General features: G+C 34.0%; 1 protein-coding gene and 1 long non-coding RNA gene across 2 annotated transcripts in view; one reads left to right on the top strand and one right to left on the bottom strand.

Moving 5' to 3' along the window:
- LOC140754568 (paired box protein Pax-6) overlaps positions 1 to 13,166 on the bottom strand; it is a 38,911-nt gene extending 25,745 nt beyond the window's left edge. Inside the window, exons 1-3 of the mRNA XM_073089612.1 lie at positions 12,868 to 13,166; positions 6,656 to 6,782; positions 3,160 to 3,325 (exon numbers count right to left, since the gene is read on the bottom strand). Coding sequence (XP_072945713.1) covers positions 3,160 to 3,325; positions 6,656 to 6,749 — 260 coding nt within the window. The 5' untranslated portion in view covers positions 6,750 to 6,782; positions 12,868 to 13,166. The remainder of the gene's footprint in view (positions 1 to 3,159; positions 3,326 to 6,655; positions 6,783 to 12,867) is intronic.
- Positions 3,815 to 4,853, top strand: LOC140754329 (uncharacterized). Its single transcript, XR_012103645.1, has 2 exons — positions 3,815 to 4,041; positions 4,445 to 4,853. It is a non-coding gene; the product is annotated as an uncharacterized LOC140754329 (long non-coding RNA).
- Positions 13,167 to 15,072: the final 1,906 nt, after the last annotated feature.

Here is a 15,072-nt window from a genome sequence, read left to right as displayed (position 1 = left end):
GTTGTCACTTTCATAATACATTCTATATCTGATAACCGATCCTGAAGTATACGTACTTAAATATGCAGATTATTTATATACGAAATATTTATTCACTAGTCTTTTGTGATACATGATGTACATATCCCTTGATATAAATTATCACTGTATTCCAGAGTTACTTGTGTTTAAGTAACTTTATTTCGAAAATATATACTTAACATCGAACCTACCTTTTATTCTACCCTACCCTACCTCTTATGCTATTTCTTGTTACTTTAACTCCGCACCCTGTAGGTTGCCTGGAAGAGATCGCTGATTAGCGATAAGGTCGCCTATTGTATTTTTAAAATTATAATTTTCCTTGTGTATATTTATTTTATGGGTACAATAAAGCATATTATTATTATTATTATCGAACAAAGTTCTAACATTGAGTCGGCAATTCAGAATAAGTCAAAAAGTCAACTTAATAGCAACTACTTTTACGACTTTGTCATTCTGAAAAGATCGTTCTACCTATAAGTAAAGTCAACTTGCGCAGGTTTAAAATGGTGTATTTGTAAAATAATCATTCATTCTTATTATTATTTCATTTAATTCATTCTTTACTTCATACTACAATGAAAGAAAATAATGATAATAGTTCTCATTATTTTCTTTTATTCCTATTACAACTAACTAAGCGAAGCTTCAAAAGATCATTACCTAAAGAAAATCGTCATTTCCTTTCTATCAGTTTCATTAGTTTTTTACGTTTTGCAAAATTGTACCCAATTGGACCCTTTTATCGGAACAGGCAACATATTCATCAACCACAGACGATACAAAAATCACTTGACATCCAATGCTGGGTAAAAATAGATCGGCTCAAGTTACAAATCTGTCACCTACTAGGGTTGGTTATATACCACATGGCTAGATATAAAATATATCGATTTTAAATCGATATGTGCGATTTTTTATCGATTTGTGTAATATTTTAATCAATGTAGTGTCTCGATTTAAAAATCGATATGTGTTATTTTTGAGAATTTTAAGTCTGTTTAAGAAATTTATACTTAGGGATCTATATTAAATGAGACATTAAAATGGTAGGTTAAGCATCTTAGCAAGCTAGATTATCTTTTGAGAGAGTTTTATGCCGAGAAATCTTTTAAAATAAGCCATGATAATTTTTGATCCATAGAGTTGTGTCACAGACACTCCTTTTCATATTTTTTTCATAATTCTTTTATTGCATATATATATGATGATGTACAATTTGATGATGTACAATTTATGAACATATGATGTTGTACAATTTATAAAGTTCAAACATATTTCACCGAGTAAGATAATTTTATCCTACACAAAACATTATAATTATAATATAATGAATTTTAATTTTGAGTTTTATTACGATCTTTGAAACCACGTTGTTTCTTATTAAAATTACAGAAACCGTATCCCTAAATAATAGCAACCCTAGTTGTCCTTAAAAAGGCTACCTCCGCTGTCCTTGTCAGATTTACCGCAAAAGGTCGTTCTTTGTAATGTGTAACATTATAAAACTTTGTGTAAATGAAACGAACGTACGAGAAAGAAATAATATTCACGTTTTTTTCTAGTATGAAAAATACTTAAACTAATTTAAGTCATCTGGCTATCCTATTCTATTGCTTGTACCTTAGAAACTGAACTTATGTATGTATATAGCATATCAAGACTGATAACAGCTGCTTTAAGATTGGTAAGTGTTTAAAATGAATTTGTTACCAGAATATCAGAACTGAATGATTTAAAATTAGAATTTGTTAGGTAATTATGAAACCGTCTTTTAGAACAATATTTATATTTGAACATAGATTAGTAAAGATACCTACTTCGCCGCCTTGAAATTGAATGAAGCCACAAACGGCTTATTAGTAAGTTCTTTTTTTTAATACTTGACAAATAAAAACATTTTTAGAGAAAAATTACGAATAAATAACTAGTACTGCGTAATGTACATAATAAATAAATAATTATTTCAAATATTTTAGGGACATTTTAGCACGGAGACGTAGCAAAACTTTTTTACGCAGCTATTTCAATTCTCAAAACTGGGTACATTTTCTTGTTAGGAGTGAGTAATCTTTACTAATCTATGTATTTGAGCTGTAAAATGCCTGTAGGTACATCGTCTATCTATTTGCTGCAGTTTTACATATGCACGGGACATTTTTACTATTTACTGCAAAGTAACACAACAACGTCGAAGTTAACCCTAATTTCCACACTTTTACATACTAGCAAATATCTGATACGAATCCTATTCCCTACGTATACATTTTCCGCTATCTGCTCTTATACCAACCATCAAACACAATGACAGCCCTACTGCGGTCGCCACTATAAGTCTGCGGTAAGGACCAGTTACACCCCGTATAAGTTACGGACGGCATTTTTGGGATGGTTGTGTGCCGACATTGCCGTGTCCATTTGCGGTTTTAGGCGTGATTAGCGTAACATAATTGTGTTTCTGGATGGCATTGACTTTGTAGTTCTGGTTTAATTAGGTTTATTCAAGTTATGATTGGTGTAAAACCGTTTGTTATAGAGATTTGGGTTTAGGTTATCAAGCCTTTATGGAATTTGTTAAATGTTTCTATAATGAAGATGAGCAAGCAAAACAGTGTATACTCAGATATGTTTATAGTACATATAGCACCTATATATGTCGGTTTGATATAAATAAATATAAATACATTCTATTTATTTTAATTGTATATCTATTTCGTAAAAAAATAAGTGCGTTTTAAATTGCACAATCTGGAGGCACGGCAGTGCCTCCGCCAAGTCGAGCCAAAAAAAACTTTATTTTTTTATACGCACGTCTCAATTGTAAATATACTTTAGTATTAATATTAATAATAGGTATTAATTACTTTGACGAATGTAAATGTTTACAGTTTAATTTTCATGATCAGTTCAAAAGGTTTTATTACGACCAGTGATTCTCCAATTATTGATTTATATTTCTTACTAATTATCTTATTTCCTAGTTCATGCATAAGATCAGTTTAATTTCGGAACATAAATACAATCGTTAATTTGCATATCAAAAGAACAAGATTGTAAGTCGTAAAAGGAAGTTAAATCCCGCTGTCATTAGCTTAAATAATTACAAGAGTAGTAAGTGAGTAAAACCCCGCTAACCTGCCGAGGATCTTGGAGACGCAGCCGTTGGAGACCTGCAGGATGCGGCTGATGTCGCAGGGCCGCGCGCCCGAGTGCGCCAGCTCCACTATCTTCTGCCGGGTGGAGTCGGGCAGCGGTCTCCCTCCTACAAACACGCCGCCGAGCTGGTTAACACCGCTGTGACCTGTTCACCACAAGCCTGCTTACTCCAATTAATCCCGTTCGATCGACGGTCACAGCTTGTGCGATGCGCTACAGGCCTGGCGATTGTTTTTGTGAAAATTATGAGCGGTATGGAACTTATGTTTAACACCCGTTAGTAATAATTAACAGTCTAGCCAATTTTTGACTAAAGTTGCCAAAGTTCGAAATTTGACAATTTTTACCTAAATTATCAAATTTTGAACGTGATAGGCAATAATTGGCTAAAATTGATTGTTTAGGTAAGTTTATTTTGTTCACGAATCCCAAATATTAGGTTTCTTCCTTGGTTACTACATTTTATCTAGAGGTTGAAAAAAAACCTGTGAAAATAGGTTAACTTTCTAACGAAGAATACATTTTTGAGAATTTTAGAACCTACCAAGGTTCTTCCTTCGTCTTCCTTCGTTTATCAAAGTTCGTCCTTTATACTTTGAAAGAGGTACGTCAAAGAGATGTAAGTTACCACAGATCTATATCTTAATAGATCCCGCATGTGTACGTATTAGCGTGGCCAAAACTCGGGTTAAAGGAAGTGGATTCAGCTCACTTCGATGAAATGTCATTTAGTCCGAAAGTAACATTTGTTGTCATCGGATGTCAATTGACAGCAATAAACATGCCGAATTGCGCTATAATAAATTGTGTAAATTCTACAAGTAAAAGTAGCCGCGATAAAGAAAATATTTCCTTTCATACGTAAGTACCGTTTTTCTTAAAATATGTGTTATTTATTTTATAATTAATTATTTAAAATTTGTTGTGGTTCACAATGACATTTAGTTACTGAGTGTGTTTTATCAAATTTTTAATCCATTGCAAATTTTGGTTACAAAGTTGTAAAGCTTCTGTATTAAAACACGCAATGAAAAGTAAAACGGTAGATATTTCATCTTGTTGCTGAAAGATGATTGTCATTGGTTATTTCAAAATGAGTACCTGGGGTTGTACATGCCAGTTTCTTGTTCTCGATTATTTAATCGATTTTCGAAATGGATGAATAATAATGTTGTCTTAATAAATATTTTGTAACATATTTTTTTTATTCCAATCATGTTAATGTTTTTTGTTCTTTTTTTAATATTTACCATTAAATTTACAGGTTTCCATTGCGATTGCGAGTGCGCCTACGCACCATCGCCATAATCAAATAACGATATGTTTACAACTTTCTATGAGAACTATGTATATAAAACAGTGTATGCTACCTTGATGTAGCAAGTGTTTTTAGTTATCATTTTATGTATTTGTTCTTATGTTAAAAAATGAAGCAATATAAGTTTTTCTAGGTCTATTATCCATTTATAATACGGCATATACACGAGGTCTACTGAAGTCGAAGGACTTCAGTTGGCCCCATGCTGAGACTATTTTAACACCAGAATTTAATAAATGTTTAAGCAATATTTATTTTGTATTAAATCTTTTTTCCGTAGATATCTTGTTTTATTTTGTTGACTAAATTTATGGACGACACGGTAGATTTTGATAATGATGATTCGGCGACTTTTTTACCAAAACATTCGCAGAGCACTAGTAAAATAAATCTAGACGATCGATTTCTCGAAAATCTATCTTCGATTTTTCGATTTCAAAATCGATTTTTATAGCAGAACCGAATCGACTTTTGAAACGATTTTCTCTCTAACGGAGAATTAACAATGCACATCTCTAAATCTTTCTTGACAAGTGTCAGTCGATCGGATAAAAGTGGCACGCTTGGTTTTCATACAAATGAAGGTACATGTGTCATCTATTTAGATATAGGTCTGTGTAAGTTACCTTAATCTAAATTTAATAATTATTCTACATATTTAGTTTTAAATATTTTTTTGTAAAATCTAGTTAATAATTGGTACCCATAGTATATGTTAGCATAATATTTATGTAGGATTTAGTAAATAGTTAATTTTAACTTACTACGACTACCTTTAAAAGTGAAGACTGATTACAAATATTCACACGTTTAAATTAAAAATCCCCAAAAATTCTGTCAAAACGAAAAAAACGTTCCAATACTGCCCATAAGATTCAAATAAAATAATCGCATACATGTCATATTTAGATTTTTTCAAGGTTTAAAGAAGTTTACCTACCACTCATTTTAAAGCGCTTACACACGATCCCCCTTATTTGTACAACACTCTCGATTCAAGACGAATATTGAATTTTAAACAGCCTTTTGAGCTACATTCTGTACAATGACGGAAAGTACGTAAGCATTTTAAAAATAGGTATTTTTACTTTCGTAAGTAAAATCTTTGAAGGGAATTTTGTGGTGTTTCGGTACCTAATAGTTTCGTAGAAATTAGTAATTTATAAAATAATGTTAATATAAACTATTTATTATATACGAGTTATATTATATAAGGTCCATTTGCGCCTACAGGCATAGAACGTATCAGACGCGTGTCGAGGCAGACAAAGGTGTGATATATACAATGTGTTGATTTATTTACGGGCCTGTTAAAATATTTTGTAGATAATCTGATTTTGTCTGTCACGGTCCGTGCTTGATACGTTCAATGTCTGTAGGTATAAACGAGGTCTTATACGCACATTATTTCTAAGATAATAGACGTAATATATTAGTATTTTTTGGAATGATAATAGAACACGAGGATGTGGTTCTATGTAATGTCGTTCCCTTCCCGATTATCACACGTGCGATTTCAAAAAAATATGTTTGTTTCTAAGAAGACTTGTGGACTATCTAATAGGATTACTCTTATCAGTCTATAAAAGGGATAACAGAAAGATTTGCATGGAAACGCATCAGTCCTCTACAAAATAGTCGAGTGCGGTTATTTCACTTGATAACTGTATTGATTCAATATTCAACCATTTAGATCGACTTTTATAAATTGCATTTTCTAAAATTACCAAACGGCGGTTCGAATCCTGACGCGTCGACATCACGTCTATTTCTGCTTTAAAATAGTGCGTTTTGATTTTTTAACAATATAGGAGTAGCAGAACAGCAGTCCACCTGATGGTAAGTGGCTACTGCCGCTCATGGACTGTTATCAACCCCAGATAAGATTATACTCCCACCTGAGGTCGGCAACAGATGCATCGCTACTCCCAAAAAATAAGCTGGAACGCCTCGGAAAAATATGTCTCCCTTACCACACAAAATGTAATGATTTGAGGGTGTAAGAAAAGAGAGACCTACGAAACATTTTAAGGTAGCCCTCGGAGGTAACAACAGATCTGTGGCTGACCATCGACGGCAGACCACCGTCATATAGATCAGCATTTGCTATTTTCATTGCAGTAAACGGATACAACAAAGAATGGTGGTCACCATTACCTTTACCTTTGTGCGCGAGGTCGTCCATGCGGTCCAGGAGGTTGGCGTCTGGCGGCCAGGGGCTGATGGGGGGCAGCTGCTGCGCCGGCAGCATCGTGTATACCCCGTATTCTTCTATTGTGATGACCTGGTGAACAGATAATATTAAGTTAGGATTAAAGCTACATACTTCGCAACAATCCGCTGCTTATATGTATGATGGTATATATTTTAAACCATGCACCACCCTCCCTCCCACAAGGGATGCGTGCAGATTAAAAAATAAAAAATATACACCACTATATACGAGTATATCACAACCAACACGTGTTTCGCTCCAAAACGGAGCATCATCAGGGTAAGTTGACTCTACGACTATTAACGTTACGCCTGATACAATTACCTAAAAAAATATATAATTATAGAAGATTTAATACTCATTTGTTTTAATAATATGGAAATGAGAATGCAGTCCATCTGATGGTTGGTGGCTACTGTTGCCCATGGGCATTTGTGATCAAATCCCGTTAAATCAAATCAAATCAAATCATTTTTTTTATTTAAAATAGGTTCTTTACAGAGCACTTAATAAAACTCAATACAACTACCACCACTTCACAAGGTGTTTCGTTTTGGAAAAGAAGCGGCGAAAGAAACTCCATAACACACATCTTTTTTAAAAATATAAATGTTTCATACAATGGCTCTTAACATGTGGAGCTGGGACTGCTTCAGACCACACCGTTTTATCGGTCAAAAAATCACTCAGCCTATAGCACGCTTTTTTACATAGCGTTTGTTTAACGACAAGTTTATTTTTTTTTCTGTAAGATTCAAGATGTGGTCGGCTATTTTATTGTAAAGATTAGAACTCTTCCTAAAGCCGTATACTGAGGCGTTACTACTCCTGAGGACTAAGAATGCCTCGAATATGTATGCTAAAAACCCAATTAAAGCCGGCTACATATGCGTTCCTACCTCTGTAGACTAATTTTGAACGCCTTGGATTTGTATGCATCCCATATTACACTCTTACAACCGAAACCTTTTGGTGTGGTGTTAGTGTCTCTACAGTCGAAGCACAAAGGGTTCCACCACCTTCAAATTCCTCTTATGATATTCATAGTAGAAGATAGAATATTTAATTGAACTGAAGTTGGGTTTGCGGTGTAATGATTACCATTTGGTCTATCAGCGACTTACTGGTTTAATCTTCGGCCTAACCAATATGTTAATAACGTTGAAGTTAAATTTCTGTTCTAGGTTTGGAAAGTAATTATCAGTTCCTTTATTAGTTTTAACAGTGAGAAACATATAGCGAAGAAACCTAAGTGTATGATAATTTCTCTTAATATTTTTAAATGTTAAATTTGAAGGTGGTAGTACCATTTCTGGTTCAAGTCTGGCGGCACTACCTCCACACCTATTTTTGCCTCATAACAGCAGTGTTAGGTGATCCTGTGTTCTGGTTTGAAGGATGTGGTAAGGGAGACATACTTTTCCGAGGCGTTCCAGCTTCTGTGGTTGACCTCAGGTAGGAATATTCTATCCTATCTAGGGTTAATTAAAGATGTCTATCGGCGGCAGTAACCACTTACCATCAGATGAAATACATGCTCGTCTGCTACTCCTATATTATAAAAAAGGTCTATTCACAGATAACCAAAACCTTAACCATATAACCCTACTGAAACGCCTATGATCTGTGGCTCTTTAAAAGGGCGGAATAAAACGTGCCCTTTCAAGGCTCCTGGAAAAAGTACTTATACCTTTAATCACCTGAATTGTCTCAATCAAGTCAGTTACTTACATTGGGTATACCTAGGTAGGTATTTATAAGTATTTGTTTTTTAAGTTGTAAGTGGTCTTTCCTGTCCATCGACTGTATTAAACTTCGAGAAAGGTTGGTCCTACAGGATGTTTTTTACATATGAGAACTAACTCTAACAACTAAATTGGAATGCCGCGTGTAAGAGTTTCTACTTTACCGCTCTTTAAACTAAGACAGCTGCGCTGTACTGCCGTAGTATAGCAGATATAGCCGTATCATAAAATTACTAAGTATGTTTTTGCTACATTTGGTTATTTAGGGAAACAGGGAACTCGTAGGTGGTAGAACCCTTTGTGGTTCGACCCCGGCGGCACCACCGCCACACCTATTTCTACCTAATAACAGCAGTGCTAGCCGCTGCTGTGTTCCGTTTTGAAGGATGTGGTAAGGGAGACAGACTTTTTCGAGGCGTTCCAGCTTATTCCTCAGGGGTAACGGCGCATCTGTGGCCGATCTCGGGTAGGAATATCTAATCCTATCTGGGGTTGATTACAAATGTTCATGGGCAGCAGTAGCCACGTACCATCAGGTGGACTGCATGTCCGTCTGCTACTCCTATAATATAAAAAAAACAGGGATACTGACGAAGCATTTCAACTTAACATGAAGAGATATCAATTAAAATATCTTTCTCGTCGTCAATCCATTACTGTTACTAGCCGCAGGTTTCCTCTAAGGGTAAAAAGGTTTTAGGTCATAGATCACCGCGCTAGCCAAGTGCGTATTCGTAGACCTTATCTCGAACTTTTGAGATTTTATTTTAAAATACGTTAATGATTTGATTCCAATAATATCTGGGATTGATTATTGACGGTAGTGACGATGGATTGCATGTCCATTTGCTGTTTTCGTTACACAGTAACACAAATGCATCCTAAGGTTGAAGTTAGTTCATAGTAGGCCTTAAATAACTACAGAAGCTCTACATTTCTTCTGCAACGGTATAGCAGTAGAGCTGCCGTAACTTTTGCCGCTAAAATTAAATGTAACACATTTCCGTAATACAGCGACAAAGGTATTTTTATCAAAATTATCGAAAATTAAATTTCACGGATGCATTCAGTTGAGAAACTCGTTAATCTGATTAATGTTGCCGATTTCATTTTAAACATGTAGTTGGCGAAAATGTTTCATTATATTAGTAGAGGCCGTTTTGGATGTATTTTTGGTATATTTTTGTTTGTACAACATTTTACAGTTTCGAATTTTGAAAAAGTTCCTGATGATGTCATACCTAAACTCTATTTCAAGTATAGAGAAGCTGTTGATGATGGTAGGTATTCCTTTTGTTGTTAAGTTTTTAGTTTTTTTTTTATAATATAAGAGTAGCAGACGAGCATGCAGTCCACCTGATGGTAAGTGGCTACTGCCGCCCATGGACATCTGAAATAAACCCCAGATAGGATTAGATATTCCTACCTGAGGTCGGCCACAGATGCGCCGCTACCCCTGAGGACTAAGGTGGAACGCCTCGGAAAAGTCTTTCTCCCTTACCACACCCTTTAAACCGGAACACAGCAGCGCCTAACACTGCAGTTATTAGGTAGAAATAGGTGTGGCGGTGGTGCCGCCGAAGTCGAACCACAAAGGGTTCTACCACCTTCAAAGTAAGCAGAGAATAGTTTTTATTATGCTGTTTAATCGTAATGGGAAAAGTCTGTTTTTGATTTATGTAACTAAAGTCCCGAACTCTACATTTTTTTGGAAAAGTCTATAAGGAAATAAAAGCCTTTATTTCCAAGTCACAGTTACTTTAACCGAGTATATGTTTATGCGTCATTAGGACATGTCTTAGAAGAAAACGGTCACGTGTAAAATAAGTCGTATTTCGCAGTACGAATACCAAATTTCTTTGCTTTTACTGTACTGCAAAAATTGTAACCACATTAAAGGTCAAGTTTTAATTGCATAAACTATTTAAAGTAGAAAAATAAGCTAGGTTTGCCCATATTGTACATTTACTATAACTAATGGTAGGTAGTGATATTACGGTATCTTAAAGATGAAAATTTATAAAGATTTATTACAACCCAATTAGAAAATAAAATAAAAATCACATAAGGTTTTAACAACGTTAACGTAATAAATTGGCATACTACCTAAAATGAATAAAGCTTATATCTTAGAATAAGTGAGTCTTTATATAATACTTATGCCTAATTGCTTTATTTAATTAAACGCGTTAATATTATTGAACTTAGCGAAAAACTTTAGTAAAATTTAGGATTGCATGTATTTGTCAAATAATTTTAACAAAAAGTTTATTTATTTTATTTAATAAGAATATAATCATTGAATTTAAAGTTTTTATAACAACTGTTCATGCTTTATAATTCAGGTCAAAATGTCGAATCATCCCGGCGTCTTATCGATAACGATAAACTATACGAAGTTCATGTTAAAAAACTAAAAGAAGTCAATGCATTTAAAGTTCACAATCTAATGATTAAGGAAGAAGTAAGGACTAATAAGGATCCCCTAATTTACATAAATAACCCAGTGGAATCTAAGTTACCATACGCTTATCTTACTCTTGAAGAATTCAAGGATGCATTAACAAATCGAATTAAAGTGCAAAAGGAAGAGCTAGCAGCTAAAAGACAGCTTTTACTTGAAAAAATGAACATGACACAAAATGCGTCCACGGAATTTGTGACGTATAAATTAAAAAAAATAACAAAACTTTTAGCAAATCCTACAAAAACTGTTAAGAAAATTCTTAGCACTGCTATTACTAAAAAAACTAACATTACTACGGAAAAGAAAACTACTAAAGAAATTATAAGAGAATCAACTCAGAATATCTTAATAGAAAAGGAATTTAGCACTCAAAAGACAAGTATACAAGATATGAAAGATAGAATGTTATCTGAAGGAATTAAATTAGATAATGTCACGGATACACCGATACAGAGAGCTATTGAAAATTCATTCGGAAATAAGGAATTACACAACGTTAATACCACTGAAATGAAAAACTTAACCGAAACGGCACATAAAAGTACACCAACGCAAACTATTACTGACAGAGAGGTTAAAGAAGATGAAAACAAAGAAATAACAGAAGAAGAAACAAGTTTAAAATATTCTGAGACACTGCCTAGTCATACGGTGGAAACCATGACTAAAGATATACAAAAGGAAAATAAAAGAACACCTAAACGCGCGAAAGTTTCAGGTATTAGCAAAGTAAGGGAAAAACTAAGTACAACATCCACAAAACGGAAAAGAAGTACTTTGGGGGTAAGTTTTTTATAACTTTGTATGTACAAGTATTACCGTTAATAAGATATTGATATAATCTGGATATGAACATTTTAGTCATCGTCGTCAGTTCATTACTGTCCCACTGTTGGAAATGGGTCTCCTTTCAGAAGGAGAGTTTAGGCAGTAGACCAGTGCGCGGACCAAGTGCGAATTTACATTTGAGAACTTTTAGATTTTCAAAACTTTGAGATTATCAAAAAGCTCTTAGGCGAAGAAGTTCTCTTACGATGCCTTCCTTCGCCGTTATAGCAAGGGTTATTCAATTTCTAAAACACAAATAACTTACAAAAAGGTTATTTCTGCTGTATTTAACTGTCAAAAACTTGTTAATCATCAATTATTTATTGTCCCAATGCTTAGCGTAAGTCTTATCTAAAAGGGTTTAAAGGTATATTGCGGTTGGTAGGGAGTTGGTCAAGGAGATCTTTGATTCCATGAAGTTTTCCTTATCCTTTTATTTTTACTATACCCATGTCTTACATATGAGGCACCCATCTGAGTCCTTTGGAATGGCAACTTGCCTATGATCGGCTGCAGGTAGAACCTGTTTTATATTGCTGATCAGGAATGTCTATCAGATGATTACAAGCTCGATTGCAATATTTACTCTTAAATCTAAAATGTACAATATTTTAAAAGCAGAGTATTAAGCTTGAAACAAAATTAGTATTATTGTCCCAGCTCTGCTCTGTATATATTTTACCGAACAGAAATCCTATTGGAATTCGTTTATGGGGATTAGGAAAGTTGCTCTCACGATTGATTTTAAGTACCTATCTATATTTATGGCATGTAGAGTTAACGCTAATGTAGAGCATTGTAGTCTTTCTATAAATTGTATGATTTATTTTTTAGTTATATTATTGCTTATTTTCTTGTATATAACCTATGTTTTATTTATAAAAATAATAACGTAATTAATTTGAGTAAATTAAATAGGTAGGTGTTATTACAATATTTTTATCCATACTCTCCCTCGAATATACTCAATTATTAATATACTTTAATCACTATATTAATTTATTAATTATTTTTTCAGAGACCACTGGTGTTTATGGGTCAATAAGAGCTTTTGCTTCTAAATTAATAATTTTATAATGAAGCCACATTTCTATAAACCAAAAAACAAACTTACTTTATTATGCTGCTGCCGAAAAATCCAAGTTATTGCCAAGCAATAACTTCAGCTATCTTCAACTGGGTGCCTTCAACATCACTTTAACAACTTACAATTTGTTATATTTATCAAATAAATCACAATATAATCTTTGGCTGTATATATTAATATCTTTGCGTGATCGAAAACACGCGAATGTGTTCCCGCCAAACGAAATGTCAAACTGTCAAACGCGCGAACATTGTGCCTCTGCTTCAGAATAAAGGCGCCACTTTACTGATTACAAAACACAATCTCACGTGGAACTGCGACCGTGATGGTCGTATACCTTTATAGCTATGAAGGGCCACCGAGACGGCTCTTGCCAAAGCTTTGCTAGAGCGAGACGACACCATTACGACCGACAACTCCCATTGTAAGCTTGTTACTGCGTTTAGGACTGCTCATTTGCGCGAAAGAGACCTCTAGCTTTTTATCCGTGTTTGTTTTAATTGTGCCCCGCCCATTTCTCTTTATCCCCTAGTGGTGGGGCGCAGTTGGACAGTTTTAAATTATCTATTATAATGAAATTATTTCGCGAAATAAGGGGTTGGTTTTGTAATGATGTGTTTCATTTATGATATCTTAAGCGTGGTAATAATAACATTCGGAATATTTTAGGATAGGCTGTCATGTAACTTGCCGGGAGTCCCTCCACCATATATCATATTGTTTGTGTCCAACTCTTTTGATTTACATTAGAATAGTTTGTAAACGAAAATACTTTTAATAGGTCATATTTAAAAATAAGCGAAGCAGAACATTATATTAACTATTCAAGTTAATATGAAAAGTAATGTGAGTAAATAAATTGCTAGATATGGATTGAAGCTCTACATTGGGTATATTTTTTAATACGTATTCAAGTTTAGATAAAGAGTAATGAAAGTAAATAAATTATTACAAACTGAAATTCTACATAACATAAAGATTGATTTTGCATTGAATAGGTAGATAAATATTTTTAAAATAAACTAGAATGTTTATGAGTGCAAAACTAAATAGATATTTTACCAAAAGAAACTTTGTATAATGTACAATTTCGCTAATTCTCTATCAAATCTAAGCAATTACGAATCTATTTGTTTTCATTACTATGTTTATGCTCTGGACATTGCAAAAATAATTCGATGTTTTGAAAAAACAATTTTTCTTTAAAATGTTATTTATTAAATTATATTTCGAATTGTCCCTACGCAACATGTGTTGAATCCCTTATAATAACTGCAACGTAAAATCCTAGGTTTCGCCGTCCCATTCCTCCGTAATCGTTCTTCATAACCTTGCGTCTATAAAAGGGGATAATAGCCTGTATCTAACAGATCCTAGGGCTTAAAATACTATCCCCAGTGCTTTTAGGATGTTGTCAACTTGTGGTCGAGTTTCGGTTTTCTCCCCCGTACAAAGTTAGCCGCACAAACATTATCTTTGACCAATAGTACGGGAGCGTCAGCCATTTTCAGCCAATCGTGGGCGCGAAATTTTTGGTTTCGCGCCGTTCCATTTTTGAATTTTTCTTATTTTATTCGTCGGTCGAAGCGCGGTGTTCGTTTTTGAAGCGCGATTGTTGTTTTTTCTTTTTAATTTATTTAGCGCTCTAGATTAGGTTCTGTGTTGCATAATGGTCAATTTAGATAAACTCGCCTTACATTTACAAACACTAAATGATTTTTTTCCCATTTAAGTAAGTATGAAAAAAGCATCAGAAATCTGATACAATCACATTTAGTACCTACCCTGTTAAATTGTGTAGGGTTTAAATTAGCCTGAATTATGATCCATACTCTATTTTACTCTGTATATTCAGATAAAATTAAATAATTAAAAATAATTAGTAGGTAGGTATGTATTTAGATATAAAAAACATGTAGGTTAGTATTTTAGTATTGGTCACACTTAGCAATGTGTGATTTTTACAACTACCGTATGAGATATCGTACGTTTCAGATATATATAAATAGGACCAGATAGTACGTAATCTTGTCCTATATATAAATAAATATATTATTTTCTATACCTGTAGGTCCAGTATGGCATAAATGGAACAACCAACTAGTCCTTAGGACTATTAATGCACTGTGATCAGCTTTAGGTACCATTCCTGATCTACATGGGGTTGGTTATAGATGTCCAAGGGCAGCAGTGGCCACTTACCATCGGTAGACTGCAGATTAGTTTTCTACT

Source organism: Epargyreus clarus, unplaced genomic scaffold, assembly GCF_041222505.1.
Source record: "Epargyreus clarus isolate Ecla_fem2 unplaced genomic scaffold, WU_Ecla_fem_2.2 ptg000029l, whole genome shotgun sequence".
Classification (NCBI taxonomy): Eukaryota; Metazoa; Arthropoda; class Insecta; order Lepidoptera; family Hesperiidae; genus Epargyreus; species Epargyreus clarus.
The sequence above is the reverse complement of the archived record's forward strand: the minus strand, read 5'-3'. Positions and strand labels throughout refer to the sequence as shown.